The sequence below is a fragment of the Esox lucius genome, chromosome 20, assembly GCF_011004845.1.
Source record: "Esox lucius isolate fEsoLuc1 chromosome 20, fEsoLuc1.pri, whole genome shotgun sequence".
Lineage (NCBI taxonomy): Eukaryota > Metazoa > Chordata > Actinopteri > Esociformes > Esocidae > Esox > Esox lucius.
The window spans coordinates 42,811,238-42,836,751 of NC_047588.1; the positions used below are offsets into that span (position 1 = coordinate 42,811,238).

Consider the following 25,514-nt stretch of genomic DNA (forward strand, 5'->3'; position numbering starts at 1 on the left):
GCAGGGACAATCTCCAGGAAACACTGAATGACTTTGCCTCGAGGTTTGATTAAAGCTGGCTAATATGCCTCTTCATTTAGAGAGGTGCAGTAGGGGAGCTGGCACGGACTCGCTGGTAAACGAGGGAGAGAGAACTTCTGTCCCCCTGGACTCCGACTGTGTAGATCAGAAGCGGTGGCCCGAATATCGAGGAGAGCTTGGCGTTCATATACTATGAGCGAGGAGGCAACTTGGGCAGACATGTAGACAAACAACACAAACATACAGAGAAATTCGATGTGACGGTTCGCCGTTAAAGTTATTTAACATGAACACGGTCCTCACTACGGAAGGAAACACGAAGAGACCAAATAAAACACTAACATGAACAACATGAAAAATAACATGGGCCAATCTGCTTGGGTTACCAGATCCTCATTCCCCAGTTTCCTATCGTAGGCCAGATGTCAAGGGCAGGGCGGCTGTAACCGTTTATTGTTCAGACACACAATGGCTCCACTACAGGAAGCACAGAGGGGAGACATGGCCCACTGCTGTGTCGCTAACCTGCTAACCCTAATGTTGGACAGAACATCTTTACAGCCAACCTGCTCTGCCTGCTCTTCTTCACACCAATAGTACAAGGTATTACTCTCCTATCATTCTCCCCTGTCATTGTCCTTCCCCTCTCTATCCCCTCCATAGGGAATAACTATCCTATCTCCCCCCTTCTCTGTCCTCCCCCTCCCTCCCCTTAGTAGGGTATTACTATCCTATCTCCCCCCTTCTCTGTCCTCTCCAAATCTAAGGGCTATCAATCAAGCCTGGGTCAGACAGTGCCCAGCGTCCCGAGTGTCAGACCATTCACACCAAGTGCACAATGTCAGGGAACAGGTTATCTGAGGCCACTACTCAGAATAGTATTTAATATGATGAATACTGAAGGTATGCCAGCTAAGTAGAAGTCAGACACCCAGAACCACTCCAGCTGATGACTACTCCAATTTCCCAGCAGTTTAAGTCAAGGATATGAAGGTGATTCACAAAGGGCTCACATCATCGTTGTTTGTTGGTAGTACATTCTGAATCATCTTCTACATTTTCCTCCACCTCACACTTCTTCTACTGTCCACCTCAGACTTCCTCCATCATCCACCTCACACTTCTTCTACTGTCCACCTCAGACTTCCTCCATCATCCACCTCACACTTCTTCTACTCTCCACCTCAGACTTCCTCCATCATCCACCTCACACTTCTTCTACTCTCCACCTCAGACTTCCTCCATCATCCACCTCACACTTCTTCTACTGTCCACCTCAGACTTCCTCCATCATCCACCTCACACTTCTTCTACTCTCCACCTCAGACTTCCTCCATCATCCACCTCACACTTCTTCTACTCTCCACCTCAGACTTCCTCCATCATCCACCTCACACTTCTTCTACTCTCCACCTCAGACTTCCTCCATCATCCACCTCACACTTCTTCTACTGTCCACCTCAGACTTCCTCCATCATCCACCTCACACTTCTTCTACTCTCCACCTCAGACTTCCTCCATCATCCACCTCACACTTCTTCTACTCTCCACCTCAGACTTCCTCCATCATCCACCTCCTGTTGATTCTATCCTCTAGCTCACACTTCTATCCTCCACCTATATAATGATCATCCACAGAGGTAGGAGGTATATAATGATCATCCCTGGAGGTAGGAGATATATAATGAACATCCACAGAGGTAGGAGGTATATAATGATCATCCCTGGGGGTAGGAGGTATATAATGATCATCCCAGGGGGTATGAGGTAAACAATGATTATCCCCAGGGGTAGGAGGTATATAATGATCATCCCCGGGGGTAGGAGGTATATAATGATCACCCACAGGGGTAGGAGGTATATAATGATCATCCCTGGAGGCAGGAGGTATATAATAATCATCCCTGTGGGTAGTAGGTATATAATAATCATCCCTGGAGGTAGGAGGTATATAATGATCATCCCTGGGGGTAGGAGGTATGTAATGATCATCCCCAGGGGTAGGAGATATATAATGATCATCCCCGGGGGTAGGAGGTATATAATGATCACCCACAGGGGTAGGAGGTATATAATCATCATCCCTGGAGGTAGGAGGTATATAATAATCATCCCTGGGGGTAGGAGGTATATAATAATCATCCCTGGAAGTAGGAGGTATAAAATAATCATCCCTGGGGGTAGGAGGTATATAATAATCATCCCTGGAAGTAGGAGGTATATAATGATCATCCCCAGGGGTAGGCGTTCAAGGTGGAGTAGATGGGAAATGGTATAAAAAGCTGCACTCAGGTCTGGGAGGATGAGGATGGATAGTAGGCTTAAGTCAGCTGCACGGAGGAGGTCGTTGGGGGTTTTGACAAGGGCTGTTTCAGTGCTGTGTTTGGAACAGAAACCAGACTGGAATGGTTCATGGAGGTTATTGGAATTGAGATTGTTTTGTAGTTGAGTGGCCACCACCCTCCCCCAGGTTTTGGAGAGAAAGCGCAGGTTGGAGATGGGTTGGTAGTAGTTCAGGTAATCGGGTCGGCATTAGGTTTTTTTAAGATCGGGGAGACAGCAGCAATCTTCAGGGTGGGAGGTTCCATACCAGTGGTGAGACAGGAGTTGATCAGGTGAGAAGGAAGTAGGGGTGAAAGAAGGAAGGTGTGCTTTAACAAGGCTGATAGGCACGGGGTCAAGTTGGCAGGTGGATGATTTTGAGTTGCAGACAAGTTCTATAATGGAGTTTTCAGTGGCTGAGGAGGTACAGGCTGTCTGAGTAGGTACAGGTTGTCTGAGGAGGTACAGGCTGTCTGAGGAGGTACAGGCTGTCCGAGGAGGTACAGGTTGTCCGAGGAGGTACAGGCTGTCTGAGGAGGTACTGGTCCATCCTTCAACTCACACTGACTCTTTCCACCACAGACTCCCTATGTTGAAGATGTTGGTAATGATGCTAGCTGCGAGGCACGCACTATGAACGCCACTGGAATGCCATCTGGACCAGCGGCTTAGTGAATGTTGAGTCGTTTTAGAGTGTCTCCCACGTCAGCCTCGGATAGCAAGAATGAGAGGACCTACTCTTTTAACCCTAACCTTAACCTAAAACTCACCCTCTCTTTTAACCCTAACCTTAACCTAAAACTCACCCTCTCTTTTAACCCTAACCTTAACCTAAAACTAACCCTCTCTTTTAACCCTAACCATAACCTAAAACTAACCCTCTCTTTTAACCCTAACCTTAACCTAAAACTAACCCTCTCTTTTAACCCTAACCTTAACCTAAAACTAACCCCAAATATTTCACTTCAACCGTAAATCTAAAATCAACCCCTAACACTAAAACCTACTCACACAGTTGTGTAAACATCAGATATTAACAACTCCTCTGGTTATTTTTCAGCCATGCTCTACATCTGTTATGACATCAGCCATTAAAGAAAAAACCCTGGCTGTCAGAGAAACAGCCCTTAGGTACAGTAACAATTTTAGCTCACAACTGTGGTTAATTGAAGACTAGTGATGCATGTTAACCTAACTGCTCTGTGTTAGCCTAGCGCTGTGTGTTACATTAACACTATGTGTTAGCCTAGTGCTGTGGGTTAACCTAATTTAGAGTGTTAGCCTAGCCTAGCACTGCATTGTGTTAGTTTAGCACAAGGTGTAAACCTAAAGCTCTATGTTAGCATAGCACTGTGTTAACTTAATACAGTGTGTTTGTTTAACCTAGTGCTGCATGTTAACCTAATTCCATTTGTTAGCCTAGCCTAGTATTACTTGTTTTTGCTCCTTTCGCCCCATCCAGGGCTTGAACCAGTGAACCTCTGATCACAATGACAATTGTCAACCACAAAGCATCAATACGTTCACAAAGCAAGGTAAACAACTACTTCAAGGTCTCAGTGCGTGTGAAGTAACCAACTGAAATGCTATCAGAGTGGCTCTAACTGACCAGTTATTTTACACCTGTTACACACCAGTGTGTTAGCCTAGCCTAGAGCTTTTTATTAACCTAATGCAAAGTGTTAGCCAGGCACTGTAAGTTAATCTATTGTGGATTCCGCTATGTGCTCTAGCCAATGTTTGCGAAGCAGAAACACATAGTAAAAGCTGAGGGGTGACGTGTTGAAGGGGAACATGTGGCATGCCAGCTGTGTTCGTGACTGCCCGCTCTCCTCTTTTGAATCCTTAAATCCACATTTTCTACGAACACTCGCAAGATCAATGAAGCCCAGCAGGCAGTCTCCCTCATTCTCTTTCTTTTTCTCTCTCTGCCTCCATCTCTCTCAATTTCTTGTTCTGCTTCCCTCTCCCTCTCTTTCGTTCTTTCTGCCTCGCTCTCTCTTTCTCTCTCTACCCGCTGGGCTTCGACATGCTGGCTGGGCAAACAACTTAGATTTTCCGTCATCAAAAGACCCTTGTAATTCCTTTGAAAAGAGAAATGTATGACCATCGGTGTAGAGTTTCTTCTACATGAAAATGCTAAACATTTCTTTTCATCTACCATCCCTCATAACTGAAATGGACAGCTGGCTGAAAATATGAATATAATATAGACACTTAGAATAGAATCACATATCCATGCCCTTACTGGGAATACTTCTAGTGATTTTATTTCTAGAGATTTCACCCGAGATTCACCCGAGAAGCACCATTTCACCCGAGATACTGGAACAGGAGACAAGGATCTGCCCTGACACTCACATCGGTCATTGTCCGCTTCTCCGTGCTCCAGCAGCTGAGACAGGACCAGACCCAGCCCAGTGCTCTGTAGCCCCCCCCCCCCCCCCAACGACAGACAGGCAGGCGTCAAAAGTGCACTTAAAGGGTTGAATAACTGACCACCAGAAGAATGGAAATATCCTGGGGTGACAGGGGCATAAAAGAGACAGGATCTGAGAAGTGATCCAGCACTTCCTCTCAGAGAGGAGGAGCTCTATCTATGCCTGGGAAGCATGCTGACAGAACAGACAGAATATGCAATTTTGCCTTGGTGTGTGTGTTTCATGTGTTGTGTATGTGTGTGTTCTTGTGTGTGTCTACAGGTTTTTGTATTATTGTGTGCGTGCGTTCTTGTGTGTTCTTCTTCATGAGTTTGGGTGTGTACTAACCCATGAAGGCAGCAAAGCCCAGGCTGACTCATTACAGATGAATTAATGAGGCTGACTCATTAGTCTACAGATGACTTAATGAGGTTGACTCAGTAGTCCACAGATGAATTAATGAGGCTGACTCAGTAGTCTACAGATGACTTAATGAGGCTGACTCAGCAGTCCACAGATTACTTAATTAGGCTGACTATGTAGTCTACAGAGTCTTTTGTTGTTCTGTACTTGTTCTGTTGTTCTGTACTGTTGAATGACAATAAAATGTAATCTAATCTAATCTACAGATGACTTAATGAGGCTAACCATGTAGTCCACAGATGACTTAATGAGGCTGGCACAGTAGTCCACAGATGACTTAATGAGGCTGGCACAGTAGTCCACAGATGACTTAATGAGGCTGGCACAGTAGTCCACAGATGACTTAATGAGGCTGGCACAGTAGTCCACAGATGACTTAATGAGACGGGTGTTCCATCCATTAGAGTTACCAGTTCCCCACAAAGAGCTTTTTGGGCTGGATTTGTAATAGGTCATTAATACGTGCATAAGCTAATAGCCCAGCTAACCACGAAACTAGCAAGTCGGCACATTCGTGACATAGCACACAATTTTCAGGAATTCGTCCTCTTTTACAATCAATTGCCAAAAATCCCAGAATGTTGCTTAATAGGGATGCAGTTATGAAATAGGGTGCCATTTTTCACAACCAGTCTGACCCGCTAAAATCAAAATGACCAGTGTTCGGCACAAAACAGACAGCTAAGCATTAGGGATGGACACAGATAGTCAAATATTCGAATACCCGAAATGTAGTATTCGAATACCCAATTTTTTTACATATGTATTTTTTGGTTGAAATAAATAGACTTGAATGTTATTTTTGTAAATACTTTAAAAATTCCAATCGAACATTTTAACATATGACGACCATGACCTTTTAAAAAAGTATACAGTTTTACGTCGTTTTTATAACATTCGCTCCTTCACACGTGTTTGTTGTTTACATTGATCAAAGCTTCAGTGTTGTCGGGCCCAGTCAGTCAGAATGATGCAATATACACAGCTTAGCCTACGGTTAGCAATGAATGAAAGCCAACTAATTCAAAGGAAGATGGAATATATTTACTGAATTAATGTTATCTCCGGAAAAAATATTTCCGGAGTGGAACGGAGCAGACAGAGTTCACAGGAGCAGGACTCCACTTCCAAAACAGTGCAGCGTGTGCTTGCGATTGATTACGGTATGCGCATTCTGCGAGGGAGAGTGAGGGCGGGGCACAGGGGTGGGGCCGTTGATTTCGCGGCTTTACGGCTTTACTTCCTGCTCGCTACTGCGCATAACTACTGCGCAGAACTGGTCCCAAGATCGCTATCTGCGCAGACGCAAGTCCAAGATGTCAGCGCCGTATCGGGACACTGGCGGCTTCAGTTTTCACCAATGGAAAAGAGCGAAGGGGCGTCGTCCATTTTTTTTTACAGTCTATGCTCCATACCCGCAGTCGCTTTTTTGTCACACGAACGTCATTGAGCCGATGTTACACGAGAACACCCTGTCCTTCGCCCGTCAGAGCGCTCGTGTGGTGTCGGTCGTTTTTAAAAACATTCAAATAATATTCGAATAATAACACATACTATTCAGATAGTAGGGATGTGCATTGGACCATAAGTATTACACTGTCCAACTCAACCAGATATCACAACCTCACTTACAAACCAGCAGATAATGGACAAATGTATATCACACAGACTCATTTCCAAATTGACATATTATGGACAAATGTCTACCACAGCCTCACTTCTAAAACCAGAGATTATAGACACATTCTATCGCAGGCTCACTTCTAACCGCATATTATGGACAAATGTCTGTCAAGGATTTACTCTCAATCCTGACAGATTATAAACAAATGTCTTTCATGGCCTCAAATAAAAAATTTATTTTATTTTTGATGGCATTATAAAAGTTTAAAGACTCAGTCTAAGGTTTTGTATAGGCCTAAAGCAACAACTTGTTTAGTTATGGTTTGGGATACAATGGTGTGCTCTTGAACCTGCACAGTCCTGTGATTTGCTAGTGCATTGTGGACTGCAGTGGCTTTTTGTATGAGCACAGAGGTCGGCGTGTCCCAAAGCCCCGGGGCCATGGACCACAGGTTAGTGTTGCAGTCGAAATGCAGTGAACCCTCCACTACTCCGACCCCAGAGAGGCCGCTCACCTCGTGACCCGTGGAGAGCCGTGCAAATGGGGTTGAGTGTCCGACAGCACATCGGAATAAAAGCAGAGTCTGAACCTAAAGTTATTTATTCATTATTTACAGGCTCCCTTTTCTCAATGATTTATTCACATGTGGCAGCTTGACTTGGCTAGGAGACAGACACAGAGAGACATGCCGTCTGCTGACCAAATCGTACCCTATTCCTGGCACAGAGCACTATCCTGCGGGCGCTAGTGGAAAGCAGTGGGCTGCCTAGGGAATAGGGGGCCGATTGGGACCAAAGACCTGAATCTTATTGCCACAGCTCAGCTGTCTCTGAGTCATCACGCTATTCTCCTCCATCAGCTATAACATCCATTACAACAGCAAGCTTTTCGTAGTGAGGGCTACCAGAAATACCCAAAACACTAAAGGAGAGTGTCTGCTAAATGACAGGAATGTAAATGCGATTCATTCGGTCTTTGATGGCTGTAAAGTTATTCAGAGCCGTAATACATTACTCTTAGATAAGCCTGTATTTTTGCTTTATTTATAGGAGAACAGTTCTCTGGTGACACCTTTAGGACTCATCATTGTACCATTTATTTATCTCTAACAGGTTTCAGACTCATCTCTGTGTCTTTGTAAAAGGTAAGATGGGACTTTGTATGTAACTAGTACAGCATTCTTTTCATCGAAATTTAAAAAGCACTCCTGCAGAAACTTATTTCACTTACCAAGGTTTAAAGAATAAAATACAGCACAACATTTGATTCAATAGTACTATATATGGCAAAAGTAGCTTTTATTTACATGCCCTGCAGAAGTAGAATAAGCTAGGGAAATTAGCTTGGGCTTGAATGCCTTTCTCAAGTCTTTAAGCGAACTCTAAGCATTGCGGAGGTTTCTCTCGAGGAAGGGTGGGTGCTTGCTTGTTGAAAGGTTTTGTCTCCTATTTGGTGTGTGTGCTATTTTTTGACTAAATGTATTATGTAAACAGGTTCAACTTGCTAAAGAAAGATAATCTGTTCTCACTGTGTTTTTTTCTGAATAAAGGAAGAAAAAGTGACTACAGTGCCAAACTTGGAGACTACTGCATAGAAACAGACGTCAGAGCCCATATTGTCTAGACAGTCTGTTTTTTTCTCCTTTTTGACCAAAGTGAAAACACTGACTTTGTGTGGTCATTTGAAATCTTTTCATGTCTCATATCCAGGCCTGGAGTTACTTCACCTTAGATATGTCCTGACCGTCTATGCGGATACAGCCTCCCTGGACGTCAAAGAAGCGAAACAGCAGTCGAAGGATTGTGCTTTTCCCTGAGCCAGACATCCCCACCTGTGGACACAGCGGGAGACAAACCCTGGTGTACATGGACTAGGCAGATCAGATGTATTCACTGGAACAGCAGGAAATGTAAACTTGCGGTGTATTCAGGGTTTTAGAAGGCTTTCCTTTTTGCTCTCCTTCATTTCATGTGTGTGTTTTGACTCACATCAACCCTGGCAAGGGAAGTCCATTAATTATAATCCACAAAACAATTCAGATTTCCTGTTGCTGTGTGAAATTGGCACGGAAAAGGACATCAGCAGATCAGACTATAACAGACAAATGTAACATACTTGTGTCTGAACCACACCCAGAACTGTTGAAGTCCTGGGTCTAAGCCAACGCCAGATGAAAGTTAGCGGCAGATGAATGTTTAGACAAAACACAGAACCTACCAGAGCAACAGTTTGACCAGGAGTCACAGTGAACGACACGTCCCTGAGAATCACATTTCTGTTGAGTAAAACAGAGATACAAACGGTCAGACGGATTAGGTTGGTGATCCCTGACAGATGCAGCAGGACATTGATCTTGTGGTTCTGGTTGGATGATGTGGAGTGCAGAGATAAAGTCCACAGCCATGGACGACCCTGCGTACGTCTTCAGGGTATCCATGCGTGGAAGGATGTAACGGGGGGCCCCATGTGGACAGTTTCCCACGGACCCACTGTCTCCGGAGGGAGGGGCGCCGGGGCACGTGAGGTCAGTGGCAGTTTGGAGACGGGGCAGAGATGAGGCCTCTAAACGCCTGCCGTGTCAGAGAGTTGGGTGTTGTCAGAGCCATACTTAGTGATGCACACCTCCCTGCTTCTGTTCCAGGTTTCGGGGGCATGAAGAGACCTCTGCTTGCGAGCCTCGTTGGACGCCCTGAAGTACTCCAGACTCGCATTACAGAGGCTTCCAGTAAAGAGAAGAGACCTTCTGTGTTCCATTATAAGTAACACTTGGTGTTTGACAAGGGAGAGGCCGTCAATACCTTCTCTACAGGCATGCCGAAAGTCTGTTCATTTTTTAAAATAAAATGTTATTCGGTAAAACACAACTATTTCCAAAGGTTTGCTAAGCATCGGTTGAAGGCTGATTGGTCGGCTGTTTGAATCATTAAGGGCTCTTTGCTATTCATGGGTTGCTGAATGACTTTGGCTTCCCTCAAGGTCCCGCGGCGCGCGCACACATTCCTCTAGATCTAGATTAAAGATGTGGCAAATTGTCTCGGAAATATCATCTGGGTATTGTAATGTCCACTTGTGGTTTGTGGGACATTTTTTAAATGGTACACAACGATTTTAAGAGGACCAAATAATAGAAAGCATTAGAGAACAAGGATTGGCAATGTGCATTTTTTCTTTAGATAACAGTGAGAAGAAGCAAGAAATAATTATTCTAAATGTTATAATGCTGAGATTTTTTTTTTTTACTTTATCACAAATTTTAATATTGACTCCACTTTCAACCCTGCACATATGAATTGTTAGCTTCAATTCCCTCTAGTTAATTGCATGTCTCTTTCAGTGAAACACAAATCACCTTTCTGTGAAATCTGAATGGTTGTTTCCTGGAAGTCAACACTCCACCACATCTGATTGGTCAGGGTAGCTGGTTCCTTTGACTTCCACACCCTCCCTCATGTCATTGTTCGTAACATCTAAGATGACCTACCCTTCAGTGTAACTGAAGCAGACATTCTCAAACTCCACTTTCCCTGCGGTCAGCAGGAGCTCTGTGGCGCTGACATCGTCTTTAACCTGGATAGGACCAATCAGAAAGGGGAGGATGTCAGCAGTGAATTGATAGACTAGTGGTCAGTGTTTGAACAGTTTCCCAAATGTGGCTGGTTTGAATCCTGAGACAACATCTCGAATTGCACTTGGAGAAGGTACCTAACCCAAACTGCTCCCAAGAAGAGCGCCTGCTAAATGACACGAGTGCATGTTTACTAAGGACCCTGGCTTCTGTGACCGGGACCCAGCCCCACGCCCACATGGGATGTCGGAGGGGACATGTCAAGAATATTAAGCACCACCTTGCAGTTACCGTCAAAGTTTTTCTTCAAGTGCAACACCCCCTCCCGTCCCCATTCCCTCCCCGTCCCGGAGCCCCCCAGCCCGGCGGTCAACGGCTACAGCTTCCCAAGAAATAAAAAAGGGAAAATCTCGACATCAAATAATGCCTTTGTTTATATTCCTTTGGCTATTAACATATCAAGGGGATCTAAAGGAGCTTTGACTGCTGAGCCCTTCGCTGAGTACAGGCTGACGGGAGTGACTAGCTGGGGAGAGCTTTCCCACAGAGAGGCCCTCCACAAGCCCCAGGGGCCGAGGCAAGGGCGCGCACGCAAAGGCTGGCACACACACACACACACACACACACACACGTGTACGCAGGCCTTCATTAAGGCCTCATCCCTCCACTTCAAGCTGGAAAACCAGACACATGAGTTGTTCTTTTCTCAACACAAAGCAAAATACCTCTCTCCAGTCCAGCAGACATACTCACTTCTGGTTCTTCAGTTAGGAGTGCGAACATGTTCTCCATGTCAATAAAGGCACTCTGGATCAGCCTGGGGGAGAGACCATGTTGTAAGGTATTTTACTGTATATCAGCCTGGGGGAGAGACCATGTTGTAAGGTATTTCAGTGTATATCAGTCTGGGGGAGAGACCATGTTGTAAGGTATTTCAGTGTATATCAGCCTGGGGGAGAGACCATGTTGTAAGGTATTTCAGTGTATATCAGTCTGGGGGAGAGACCATGTTGTAAGGTATTTTAGTGTATATCAGCCTGGGGAGAGACCATGTAAGGTATTATAGTGTATATCAGCCTGGGGAGAGACCATGTAAGGTATTATAGTGTATATCAGCCTGGGGAGAGACCATGTTGTAAAGTATTTCAGTGTATATCAGTCTGGGGGAGAGACCATGTTGTAAGGTATTTCAGTGTATATCAGTCTGGGGGAGAGACCATGTTGTAAGGTATTTCGGTGTATATCAGTCTGGGGGAGAGACCATGTTGTAAGGTATTTCGGTGTATATCAGTCTGGGGGCGAGACCATGTTGTAAGGTATTTTACTGTATATCAGTCTGGGGGAGAGACCATGTTGTAAGGTATTTTACTGTATATCAGTCTGGGGGAGAGACCATGTTGTAAGGTATTTCAGTGTATATCAGTCTGGGGGAGAGACCATGTTGTAAGGTATTTTACTGTATATCAGTCTGGGGGAGAGACCATGTTGTAAGGTATTTCAGTGTATATCAGCCTGGGGAGAGACCATGTTGTAAGATATTTTACTGTATATCAGCCTGGGGAGAGACCATGTTGTAAGGTATTTCAGTGTATATCAGTCTGGGGAGAGACCATGTAAGGTATTATAGTGTATATCAGCCTGGGGAGAGACCATGTAAGGTATTATAGAGTATATCAGCCTGGGGAGAGACCATGTAAGGTATTATAGTGTATATCAGCCTGGGGAGAGACCATGTAAGGTATTATAGTGTATATCATCCTGGGGAGAGACCATGTAAGGTATTATAGTGTATATCAGCCTGGGGAGAGACCATGTAAGGTATTATAGTGTATATCAGCCTGGGGAGAGACCATGTAAGGTATTATAGTGTATATCAGCCTGGGGAGAGACCATGTAAGGTATTATAGTGTATATCATCCTGGGGAGAGACCATGTAAGGTATTATAGAGTATATCAGCCTGGGGAGAGACCATGTAAGGTATTATAGTGTATATCATCCTGGGGAGAGACCATGTAAGGTATTATAGAGTATATCAGCCTGGGGAGAGACCATGTAAGGTATTATAGTGTATATCAGCCTGGGGAGAGACCATGTAAGGTATTATAGAGTATATCAGCCTGGGGAGAGACCATGTAAGGTATTATAGTGTATATCAGCCTGGGGAGAGACCATGTAAGGTATTATAGTGTATATCATCCTGGGGAGAGACCATGTAAGGTATTATAGTGTATATCAGCCTGGGGAGAGACCATGTAAGGTATTATAGTGTATATCAGCCTGGGGAGAGACCATGTAAGGTATTATAGTGTATATCAGCCTGGGGAGAGACCATGTAAGGTATTATAGTGTATATCATCCTGGGGAGAGACCATGTAAGGTATTATAGAGTATATCAGCCTGGGGAGAGACCATGTAAGGTATTATAGTGTATATCATCCTGGGGAGAGACCATGTAAGGTATTATAGAGTATATCAGCCTGGGGAGAGACCATGTTGTAAGGAATTTTAGTTTCCACAGGGGTTCAGTTACATTGAAATCCATTTAAACAATTCTAAAGTGTCAATAAAACCAGGAACATCCAACAGCAAATATCACAACATTCCATATAATTTCAGATGTGAAGAACTGAAGGAGGATGGTAAAGAATATACTGTTGTATCAATGCCTCACCTGTAGTAGGTCCCAAACCAATTGAGAGGAGTGTACAGCTGGATAATGTAGGTGCCAAACAGGACATAGTCACCCACCTGACAATGACAAATTCGACAACAACATTTAATAGGCAAGGACATTAATTACATTTGTGCTACGGAGTGTCGACACAACAAACGAGGTATTCCATACTGTACATTGGGAAAGAGTCAAAGGGTGGCAGTTGGGTTGCTATGAATCAAACCCATATAAAGGAATCAGAGGGTGACAGTTGGGTTGCTATGAATCAAACCCATATAAAGGAATCAGAGGGTGACAGTTGGGTTGCTATGAATCAAACCCATATAGAGGAATCAGAGGGTGACAGTTGGGTTGCCTAGATTCAAACCCATATAAAGAAATCAGAGGGTGACAGTTGGGTTGCTATGATTCAAACCCATATAAAGGAATCAGAGGGTGACAGTTGGGTTGCCTAGATTCAAACCCATATAAAGAAATCAGAGGGTGACAGTTGGGTTGCCTAGATTCAAACCCATATAAAGAAATCAGAGGGTGACAGTTGGGTTGCTATGATTCAAACCCATATAAAGAAATCAGAGGGTGACAGTTGGGTTGCCTAGATTCAAACCCATATAAAGGAATCAGAGGGTGACAGTTGGGTTGCTATGATTCAAACCCATATAAAGGAATCAGAGGGTGACAGTTGGGTTGCCTACATTCAAACCCATATAAAGGATTCAGAGGGTGACAGTTGGGTTGAGAATAGGGGGACGTACCTGGAAGTGGCCCTCAGTGACCATGTAAGCACACAGCAGAGATCCTGCTAGCAGGCCGGAACCAATTATCAGGTTCTGGGTCTGGTTCAGTAGAGCCAACGAGGCGTTAGTCTTCCACTCCGACCCCTACAGATTGACACAAACATATCTGAAATTCGGAGCTGTGAACCTCAGCACTCAACCAGCAGGACGTATAGATTTCAATAGATTTTAAAAGGGCAATGATATCCTACTACCTGGTACTTCAGAATGGCTTCCTCAAAGCAGTTCACTTCATATCTCTCAGCATTATAATATTTCACCTGCAACAAACAGCAAAAGGCTTCAGGGTGATTAGTGAATGGACTATCTGAGTAGGATGGTGTAATAGAGATCTATGGCCTTGAAGTGGCCTGGGCTGGGTAAAGACCGTCTCGAAGTTGAGCAGGGAGTCCACAGCTTTGGACTTGGCGTTGTTCTCCAGAGCGTTCATGTCTCTTCTGTACCTGGTCCTCCACTCCGTCATAATAATGGTGAGCGCTGGGAGGGGACATTCATGTTATGTGGCGAGCAGCCAGTCTCCTCCATAGCCTCTAACTGACTAATGGCAGGACAAATCTCAATGCGTTGAATTCATAAGACAAGGATCTCACTCAGGTAGAGCAGCATGCAGATGAAGACGATGAGGCCGAACCAGGCACTGAAGTAGGACACGAAGTAGAGGATGGCGATGACTATATCAGCAATTGTGGGCAGGATGCTGAACATGATGTAGCTGGGAGGCAGAGACATTAGATGAAGAGGCAAGCGTGTGGGAGAGGGTGTGTGTGTGTAGTACTTCAGCATTGTGAGGGAGAGGGTGTGTGTGTGTGTTTAGTACCTCAACAGTGTGAGGGAGAGGGTGTGTGTGTTTGAGTGTGTGTGCAGTACCTCAGCAGTGTGAGGGAGAGGGTGTGTGTATGTGTAGTACCTCAACAGTGTGAGGGAGAGGGTGTGTGTGTGTGTGTAGTACCTAAACAGTGTGAGGGATAGGGTGTATGTGTATGTGTGTGTAGTACCTCAGCATTGTGAGGGAGAGGGTGTGTGTTTGTAGTACCTCAGCAGTGTGAGGGATTGGGTGTATGTGTATGTGTGTGTAGTACCTCAGCATTGTGAGGGAGAGGGTGTGTGTTTGTAGTACCTCAGCAGTGTGAGGGATTGGGTGTATGTGTATTTGTGTGTAGTACCTCAGCATTGTGAGGGAGAGGGTGTGTGTTTGTAGTACCTCAGCAGTGTGAGGGATTGGGTGTATGTGTATGTGTGTGTAGTACCTCAGCATTGTGAGGGAGATGGTGTGTGTTTGTAGTACCTCAGCAGTGTGAGGGATTGGGTGTATGTGTATGTGTGTAGTACCTCAGCATTGTGAGGGAGAGGGTGTATGTATGTGTAGTTCCTCAGCAGTGTGAGGGATTGGGTGTATGTGTGTGTGTAGTACCTCAACAGTGTGAGGGAGAGGGTGTATGTGTATGTGTGTGTAGTACCTCAGCATTGTGAGGGAGAGGGTGTATGTGTATGTGTGTGTAGTACCTCAGCAGGTTATTAATGGAGGCGGTCCCTCTATCTACACTTGTCAGGACGTCTCCGGTCTGTCTCCCCAGGTGCCAGCACAGTGAGAGGGAGTGGAGGTGTCCAAACAGACGTAGCTGAACCACTCTGCTGGTGTACTGCTGCACCCATGTCCACAGGAAGGAGCGCAGGTTACTGATAAACCCTGATGTACCTGGTTTAACAGATATTAATAGGTGACAGGTATTAATAGATAAATTGTATTATTACGTAACAGGTGTTAATAGGTAACTGGTTTTAATTGGTAACAGGTATCAAAAGATAAATGGTATTAGTAGGTAAGTGGTATTTAGAGGTAAAGAGTATTATTAGTAGGTAAGAGGTATTAAGAAGTAAAGAGTATTATTAGTAGGTAAGAGGTATTAAGAGGTAAAGAGTATTATTAGTAGGTAAGAGGTATTCGTAGGTAACAGGCATTAATAAGTATACGCTATCATTAGGTAATAGCTATTATTAGTAGGTAACAGGTATGATATGCTTTCATTAGGTAATAGTTATTATTAGTTAGTAGTTAACAGGTATAATATGCTATCATTGGGTAATAGATATTATTAGTTAGTAGGTAACAGGTATGATATGCTATCATTGGGTAATATATATTATTAGTTAGTAGGTAACAGGTATGATATCCTATCATTAGGTAATAGATATTATTAGTTTGTAGGTAACAGGTATGATGTGCTATCATATGGGAATAGATATTATTAGTTAGTAGGTAACAGGTATGATGTGCTATCATTAGGTAATAGATATTATTAGTTAGTAGGTAACAGGTATGATATGCTATCATTGGGTAATAGATATTATTAGTTAGTAGGTAACAGGTATGATATCCTATCATTAGGTAATAGATATTATTAGTTAGTAGGTAACAGGTATGATATGCTATCATTAGGTAATAGATATTATTAGTTAGTAGGTAACAGGTATGATATGCTATCATTAGGTAATATATATTATTAGTTAGTAGGTAACAGGTATAATAGATATTATTAGTTAGTAGGTAACAGGTATGATATGCTATCATTAGGTAATATATATTATTAGTTAGTAGGTAACAGGTATAATAGATGTTATTAGTTAGTAGGTAACAGGTATGCTATGCTATCATTAGGTAATAGATATTATTAGTTAGTAGGTAACAGGTATAATATATATTATTAGTTAGTAGGTAACAGGTATGATATATATTATTAGTTAGTAGGTAACAGGTATGATATATATATTATTAGTTAGTAGGTAACAGGTATGATATATATATTATTAGTTAGTAGGTAACAGGTATGATATATATTATTAGTTAGTAGGTAACAGGTACGGTATATATTATTAGTTAGTAGGTAACAGGTATAATAGATATTATTAGTTAGTAGGTAACAGGTATGATATATATTATTAGTTAGTAGGTAACAGGTATAATAGATATTATTAGTTAGTAGGTAACAGGTATGATATATATTATTAGTTAGTAGGTAACAGGTATGATATATATTATTAGTTAGTAGGTAACAGGTGTGATATATATTATTAGTTAGTAGGTAACAGGTATGATAGATATTATTAGTTAGTAGGTAACAGGTATGATATATATTATTAGTTAGTAGGTAACAGGTATGATAGATATTATTAGTTAGTAGGTAACAGGTATGATATATATTATTAGTTAGTAGGTAACAGGTATGATATATATTATTAGTTAGTAGGTAACAGGTGTGATATATATTATTAGTTAGTAGGTAACAGGTATGATATATATTATTAGTTAGTAGGTAACAGGTATGATATATATTATTAGTTAGTAGGTAACAGGTATAATATATATTATTAGTAGGTAACAGGTATGATATGCTATCATTTCTCACCTGCCCCTCCACCCTGGAGGAACTTGAGCAAGACATAAACACACACTGTCATGGCCAGAGTTTTCCAGCTGCTGCCGCCTGATAGATCATTCACTGCACAAGACAGAGACCCAGGAAAGGTTGAAGAACAATTTCAACTGCCACAACAATATAGGATTTATTAGGAAATACCTGAAGTAAATAAAAGTGTTTTACTAGCACAGCCCCCCCAAAAAAATATTACACTCAAAGGCAAACTGCAAAAGGTCAAGGTTAGTTACTGACTTTGTTTTCCAGAAAGAAATCGCAGAAAAGCTTCACATAGACTATGCCAAATACTATACCAAAGACTATGCCAGAGACCATGCCATATACTATGCCAAAGACTATGTTATAGACTATGTTATAGACTGTGTTATAGACTTTGTTATAGACTGTGTTATAGACTGTGTTATAGACTGTTATAGACTGTGTTATAGACTTTGTTATAGACTGTGTTATAGACTGTGTTTTAGACTATGCCAAAGGCATCCGGGTGGAGAGAGTTGTCCGTTAGGCAGGGTGTCTCAGACAAGGACTCACTCATTATCATTCATACCCATCTGGGACGGGGCTCTGAGAATCAGCCGCAGACGAAAAAGGACAGAAATGGAACAACAACAGTAAATGCCTGGAGAGTTGGGGGGGGGGTAAATGGGGATGAGGGGTGGTGATTTTCAGCCCTGGCACGGGGGCGGAGGGGCCTGGGGACAAAAAGTCCCTTGTAGCAGCGTGTTAACTCCTCTAAAAGCCCCTAATGCCCCCTAATCGTGACTGGCAGGGTGAGTGACCTCCATATTGTCCCCCTCACCCCCCAGCAACACAAAAGACCCTGGCTTTTCACTTTCATGTCTATCCAAATGCAAGACTGTTATTCCTGCCTAAAGACTAGGCACTGAGAAGACAGTGGAACATACAAGTAAACGTCTCTCTCTCCTTTAAAGGGCACTGTCCATGTCCTTATTCCACTGCTACTGTTACAGTCAGAGGAAGAGAGGGATGGTGCCGAATGGAGGGAGAAGGAGAAGGAGAGAAGATCGAGGAGGTGATAGAGAGTGAGCAGTAAGACGTTAAGCAGCGTTGGGTTTTGTCCTGGTGCCTTTTGTAACAGCCAGTTGGTTCTTGGCTGAATAACTGGGGGACTTCAAAGCAGGTTTAGGGGTCCACTCTCATGTCCAGCTGATAGCAGGTTTAGGGGTCCGTTCTTGCGTCCAGCTGACAGCAGGTTTAGGGGTCCACTCTCACATCCAGCTGAAAGCAGGTTTAGGGGTCCACCCTCATGTCCAGCTGACAGCAGGTTTAGGGGTCCACTCTCACGTCCAGCTGACAGCAGGTTTAGGGGTCCACTCTCACGTCCAGCTGACAGCAGGTTTAGGGGTCCACCCTCACGTCCAGCTGACAGCAGGTTTAGGGGTCCACTCTCACGTCCAGCTGACAGCAGGTTTAGGGGTCCACCCTCATGTCCAGCTGACAGCAGGTTTAGGGGTCCACTCTCACGTCCAGCTGACAGCAGGTTTAGGGGTCCACCCTCATGTCCAGCTGACAGCAGGTTTAGGGGTCCACTCTCACGTCCAGCTGACAGCAGGTTTAGGGGTCCACCCTTATGTCCAGCTGACAGCAGGTTTAGGGGTCCACTCTCACGTACAGCTGACAGCAGGTTTAGGGGTCCACTCTCACGTCCAGCTGACAGCAGGTTTAGGGGTCCACTCTCACGTCCAGCTGACAGCAGGTTTAGGGGTCCACTCTCACGTCCAGCTGACAGCAGGTTTAGGGGTCCACTCTCACATCCAGCTGAAAGCAGGTTTAGGGGTCCACTCTCACGTCCAGCTGACAGCAGGTTTAGGGGTCCACTCTCACGTCCAGCTGACAGCAGGTTTAGGGGTCCACTCTCACGTCCAGCTGAAAGCAGGTTTAGGGGTCCACCCTCATGTCCAGCTGACAGCAGGATTAGGGGTCCACTCTCACGTCCAGCTGACAGCAGGTTTAGGGGTCCACTCTCACGTCCAGCTGACAGCAGGTTTAGGGGTCCACCCTCATGTCCAGCTGACAGCAGGTTTAGGGGTCCACCCTCATGTCCAGCTGACAGCAGGTTTAGGGGTCCACTCTCACGTCCAGCTGACAGCAGGTTTAGGGGTCCACCCTCATGTCCAGCTGACAGCAGGTTTAGGGGTCCACTCTCACGTCCAGCTGACAGCAGGTTTAGGGGTCCACCCTCATGTCCAGCTGACAGCAGGTTTAGGGGTCCACTCTCACGTCCAGCTGAAAGCAGGTTTAGGGGTCCACTCTCACGTCCAGCTGACAGCAGGTTTAGGGGTCCACTCTCACGTCCAGCTGACAGCAGGTTTAGGGGTCCACTCTCACGTCCAGCTGACAGCAGGTTTAGGGGTCCACTCTCACATCCAGCTGAAAGCAGGTTTAGGGGTCCACTCTCACGTCCAGCTGACAGCAGGTTTAGGGGTCCACTCTCACGTCCAGCTGACAGCAGATTTAGGGGTCCACCCTCACGTCCAGCTGACAGCAGGTTTAGGGGTCCACTCTCACGTCCAGCTGACAGCAGGTTTAGGGGTCCACTCTCACGTTCAGCTGAAAGCAGGTTTAGGGGTCCACTCTCACATCCAGCTGAAAGCAGGTTTAGGGGTCCACCCTCATGTCCAGCTGACAGCAGGTTTAGGGGTCCACTCTCACATCTAGCTGAAAGCAGGTTTAGGGGTCCACCCTCATGTCCAGCTGACAGCAGGTTTAGGGGTCCACTCTCACGTCCAGCTGACAGCAGGTTTAGGGGTCCACTCTCACGTCCAGCTGACAGCAGGTTTAGGGGTCCACCCTCATGTCCAGCTGACAGCAGGTTTAGGGGTCCACTCTCACGTCCAGCTGACAGCAGGTTTAGGGGTCCACCCTCATGTCCAGCTGACAGCAGGTTTAGGGGTCCACTCTCACGTCCAGCTGACAGCAGGTTTAGGGGTCCACCCTCATGTCCAGCTGACAGCAGGTTTAGGGGTCCACTCTCACGTCCAGCTGACAGCAGGTTTAGGGGTCCACTCTCACGTCCAGCTGGCCCTGATCCTTTCAGTGTCAAGTTTCAAAGTTGAATCCTCAGGGGGACCACGGAGCTGACTTATCCGGGCCGGGGGGGGGGTGTTCAGACAAACTCAAAAGCCTCTGTGATCGCCAGACATTTCCATTTCACAAATCAAATTATTCAAGGCCTTGCTGATGGATGACTGATTGATCAGGTGTGCCAACAAAAATGTCAAACGTCCAGTGGTCCCAAACAACACTGTTGGGAAAGCCTGATAACCCAGGAATTAGCACAGATAAACACTCAAAAGATATTACCAAACCTCACAAATAACACAGATTAACATGTAACATTTACTATCCAGCCCAGATCATACTGTCAAAAATGCATATTATATTTTTCTCCAATTTCTCTTTTGTATGCATCAGATCAGTTCTGAAATGATCTGTCATAAAACAATGTAAAAAGAAGTTAAAAGACCTGGTGTGATTTTTCAGAAATACTGAAGATCTAGTGTGATTCTTTAAAAGACTAAAGATCTGGTGTGAATGTTCAAAATACTAAAAATCTGGTGTGATTGTTCAGAAGACTAAAGATCTGGTGTGATTGTTCAAAAGACTAAAGATCTGGTGTGATTGTTCAGAAGACTAAAGATCTTGTGTGATTGTTCAAAAGACTAAAGATCTGGTGTGATTGTTAAAAAGACCACAGATCTGGTGTGATTGTTCAAAAGACTAAAGATCTGGTGTGATTGTTCAAAAGACTAAAGATCCGGTGTGATTGTTCAAAAGACTAAAGATCTGGTGTGATTGTTCAAAAGACCACAGATCTGGTGTGATTGTTCGAAAGACCACAGATCTGGTGTGATTGTTCAAAAGACCACAGATCTGGTGTGATTGTTCAAAAGACCACAGATCTGGTGTGATTGTTCAAAAGACCACAGATCTGGTGTGATTGTTCAAAAGACTAAAGATCTGGTGTGATTGTTCAAAAGACTAAAGATCTGGTGTGATTGTTCAAAAGACTAAAGATCTGGTGTGATTGTTCAAAAGACTAAAGATCTGGTGTGATTGTTCAAAAGACCACAGATCTGGTGTGATTGTTCAAAAGACCACAGATCTGGTGTGATTGTTCAAAAGACCACAGATCTGGTGTGATTGTTCAAAAGACCACAGATCTGGTGTGATTGTTCAAAAGACCACAGATCTAGTGTGATTGTTCAAAAGACTAAGCTGTAAATAAAAAGATCATATGGTGGCGGCCTGTAGTTTCTTATAAAAGACAGATGGTAGTGGACATTTTAAAGTTATACATCTATTTATAAACCGGGTGATTTGAATCCAGAAGTCTGATTGGCTGATAGCTGTGGTACATGAGACTGTGCACCACAGGTGTGACATCAATGTACCATAATGAAGGCAGTGTCCGGGCACTCTGCAATGCGTCTTGTGTAAGAACAGCTCTTAACTGTGGTATATTGGCCACATACCACACCCCTTGGGCCTCCTTGCTTAAGTTAGTTCTGGAGTCTGTTAAAGTCTCAAAAGTCTAGTCCCCAAACTCAAACAGTTCCACTCCATTTTATTATTTTTTAAATTGTATTTAGTCCCTCTAAACAGGGACTAATTTAGACCTCGGTTTCCAGGTGGGTGACATTGATGATCAGGGAGAACAGAAAACCAACAGGTTTCCAGACATCATGGAGATCAATACTCCTTGTGTAGTCTCTGATTTAAACTAATGAAGAGCAGTGGTTTGGCCTTGTGCAGAATACAGACTTTGAGCCGACACTGCCCCCTGCTGTGGGAAGAGTGTCACTGAACTTCATCAAGGACAGGAAATGCACACTAATCCTTAGCACAAGGGTTTTCACGTCAACTAAACACATTTAAATTCAGTTCACTTTCCAGGTATACATATTTTCACCCTGAATGTATGTACCTGTCCAGGGCGATATAATATTTTAAAACCTGTGTGGTTGGAGCCCAGATTGCTGGCTGTTTGGTTGTAAGCCAATATATTAGACATTATTAATGTCTGATATATTGGATTGAATCCTGAATGCTGATTGGCTGATAGCGATGGTATATAAGACTGTATATCAATGGTATGACATGACATCACTTTTTACTGCTATAAAAATGAGGTAACTGGTTTATAAGCACACAATGGGACCTCTGGGGTTTGTAATATATTGCTGATATACCACAGCTAAGCGCTGTGTCCAGGCACTCCACAGTGCATCATACATAAAAACAGCTCTTAGACATGTTATATTGCCCATATACCACACCCCCTTGTGCCTTTCTGCTTACTAATACCATGAGTGGGACAATTAATTGCACTGGTTATCAGTTCACAGTTGAAATAAGGCAACTCTTGGGTTTGTGGTATAAGGCCAATATAACACAGCTAACAACTAAATCTAGTCTAGATCTGTAGACCAGTGGACACTAGTCTCGACCTGTAGTCCTGTGGACACTAGGCTAGACCTGTAGTCCTGTGGACACTAGGCTAGACCTGTAGACCAGTGGACACTAGGCTAGACCTGTAGACCAGTGGACACTTGTCTCGACCTGTAGTCCTGTGGACACTAGGCTAGACCTGTAGACCAGTGGACACTAGGCTAGACCTGTAGACCAGTGGACACTAGTCAAAACCTGTAGTCCAGTGGAAATTATTCTAGACTTGTAATTAGGTGGGCACTAGTCCAGACCTGTAGTCCAATGGACACTAGGCTAGACCTGTAGACCAGTGGACACTAGTCCAAAACTGTAGTCCAGTGGACACTAGTCCAGACCTGTAGTCCAATGGACACTAGTCCAGACCTGTAGACCAGTGGAAGAGTCCTACTGTGTTTTGTGTACCTGAGTGTGAGACGTTGCTACTAGCTGTATCTGGGACGTTATTGTGGCTGGAACTGGGAGAGCGCAACACATGGAACACAGTGCATTCCTTCACGGTGCATTGTTCCCCAGCAACAAAAGGTAAGAATTGGTGTAGACGCATGTGAAGCTGCGGATCCTGCCGTAACTGCCGTCTGACTGAGATAAAAGCATGGAAACACACGATAGCATATAAAGACAGAGATGGTGCGGCCGTGGTGAAGTTCAGAAGTACGTGTGTTTCTACCGCCATTGTTTGAAAGGTAGCCTATTTTGGCTGAAACCCGCGGATATGGCAACCCTGGAATAACTGCAGATTTTATGCACTGTAAAATGCGCGACCGGAGTGGAATGGAAATGCACGTGTCTTTTCTAATCCACGGCTCCAGGAAATTTGGAACCGGTTCCAACTTGGAACTGGTTCTTGATACCCAACCCTATTGGACAATAGTCTAGACCTGTGGTTTTGACTGAAGAGGGACAGAAAGTCTCACCAATGTTTTGGATTGAATGAGGACAGATAGATAGTCTCACCAATGTTTTGGATTGAATAGGGACAGATTGTCTCAACAATGTTTTTGGAGAAAATGGGGACAAACAGACTCACCAATGTTTTTGGAGAAAATGGGGACAAAAACGTTGATTACTCTCTCCACGGCCAGTAGGCCCAGACAGAGCAGAACCTGGCCCTGTAGGAGCAGGCTTCCCCTGGGCCACAAGTAGGGAACCAGGAGACCCACTTTCTGCCCAAAACCCTGCCAGGTGGAAGGGATCCCAGAGGGCTTGGATGTGGATAGACTGTCCTTTGTGGGGCTTCTATCAATGCAGGCGGGCTGTAATGGAATGAGTGACACCTTCTAGAAAACAAATAATAGGCAAACATGAACGACACACCAGAAGTTGAATCTTCTCAGAAGAAATACTATGGTCCAAAAATGTGTGACTACAGAAACGGTCAACCAATAACCGTTTCCAATCAAACTGCAGTTTCATCCCACATCATGAAAACATAAACGCATAGTTTACCTCAACAGTCAGAGTGGTTCCACCTCCTTTTGGATCTTTTCCAGACATTTTACACAGTTTAAAGTTTACAGTCTATTCTTTTTTGTTTTTCCTTAATTATTTTAGGTCGTGCCTGATATTCAAGAGGTTCAACATTTGGCACAAACCGAAATGTCCAGGCTGTTGTGCTTTAGTCGAAATGCACGGTCAGCTGTTTCGGAGGTCCATCCCCCGCACACCGCAAGACCGAGTGAAATGTGCCTACACTAGCAGGTGTTATATAATATGATATATGTTCAAGCGGTTAATATATGATACGTTATTGGTTTTGAATAGTAACATTATACATTTTCGAGACAAACCAGAAGTTATACGATAAGAGCAACAGCAGTCAGGCTGTCCGGGTGGGAGTGCCTCCTGGCGCCAGTCGCGGTCACGTGAGAGGGTCTTTTGCTGATGTTGCGTAATGTCTACTCGCCCAACATTGTCCAGTTTGGGTTTTGTTCTCCTTTTCTGAACATTTTGTTATTTTCTTTTCGGGGTTTTAAGAAACGGTTACAAATAATTATTGGGTTCGTGTATATATTTGCTTTCAGAACAGTAGTTGTTATATTTTGTGTTAATTATTTGGAGAAGCCCATTTTGCGAATTAATTAAGACTTGAGGAAATTCATCAAAATTTGGAGGACAGTGGAAATGTATTATAGGGTTTATTTCTTTTAATGGTAGAAGTGCTAACTTGAATAAAAACAATGTACATTTTCGACGTTGCCTGCCTCTGGATTTAGGACCACAAGGCGTTCCACAGCTCAGACAGCTGCCTCGTTTCCCTGCCCAATCGGTAGTAAATTAGCAACAAAAATACGAAAACCCGCCATCTACGATATCTAAAAGACATTGGATTAATTAGCCTATCGTATGGTATATAAAAAGTGTTTATTTGCTGCACTTCAGTATAATTATTATGCCAAATAACCTTGCATTGAACTGTTTTTTCCAATAACAACAGTGAATACGAAATTGCTTACACCAACATAATGTATTTCTAGTTTGGCTTCTTCATTAAAGAACTATTGCACTATTTACTTGAGCCCTGTATTGATATAAAGGTTACCTAGTTAGGTAGATGCCCCAGAATGAGTAAATCCAAGCCTTATGAAGCAGTACTGAAGAGTCACAGAAAGAAAGTCTAAATATAGGTGATTGTCTAACAGCTTACACAATGCTCTGCCCACTTAAAGTGTAAATTAAATATTTTGGCCAATCATCTGTTCAGAGTAGGGCTGTAGTGGTAGTGGACAAGCAGAACGGTTTTCTCCCAATACGAGCGTTTGGC

General features: G+C 44.0%; 1 protein-coding gene across 6 annotated transcripts in view; it reads right to left on the minus strand.

Moving 5' to 3' along the window:
* Nucleotides 1-24,625, minus strand: part of abcb6b (ATP-binding cassette, sub-family B (MDR/TAP), member 6b) — a 46,416-nt gene extending 21,791 nt beyond the window's left edge. For 2 of the 6 annotated variants that reach the window (XR_004574927.1, XM_034289055.1), the window contains exons 1-13: nt 24,200-24,623; nt 23,781-24,030; nt 17,252-17,344; nt 15,351-15,543; nt 14,438-14,559; nt 14,215-14,324; nt 14,042-14,107; nt 13,806-13,931; nt 13,048-13,124; nt 11,129-11,192; nt 10,292-10,377; nt 9,028-9,085; nt 8,537-8,641 (exon numbers count right to left, since the gene is read on the minus strand). Coding sequence is in view for 4 of the 6 variants with exons in the window: in XM_034289055.1 (XP_034144946.1) it covers nt 8,537-8,641; nt 9,028-9,085; nt 10,292-10,377; nt 11,129-11,192; nt 13,048-13,124; nt 13,806-13,931; nt 14,042-14,107; nt 14,215-14,324; nt 14,438-14,559; nt 15,351-15,543; nt 17,252-17,344; nt 23,781-24,030; nt 24,200-24,247 (1,398 nt within the window). In the remaining 2 variants the exon portion in view is untranslated. Of the gene's footprint in view, nt 1-8,536; nt 8,642-9,027; nt 9,086-10,291; nt 10,378-11,128; nt 11,193-13,047; nt 13,125-13,805; nt 13,932-14,041; nt 14,108-14,214; nt 14,325-14,437; nt 14,560-15,350; nt 15,544-17,251; nt 17,345-17,812; nt 18,418-23,780; nt 24,031-24,199 lie in introns of those variants that run through there. The other 4 variants (XR_004574928.1, XM_034289056.1, XM_034289057.1 and 1 more) reach the window with 4 other exon arrangements.
* Nucleotides 24,626-25,514: the final 889 nt, after the last annotated feature.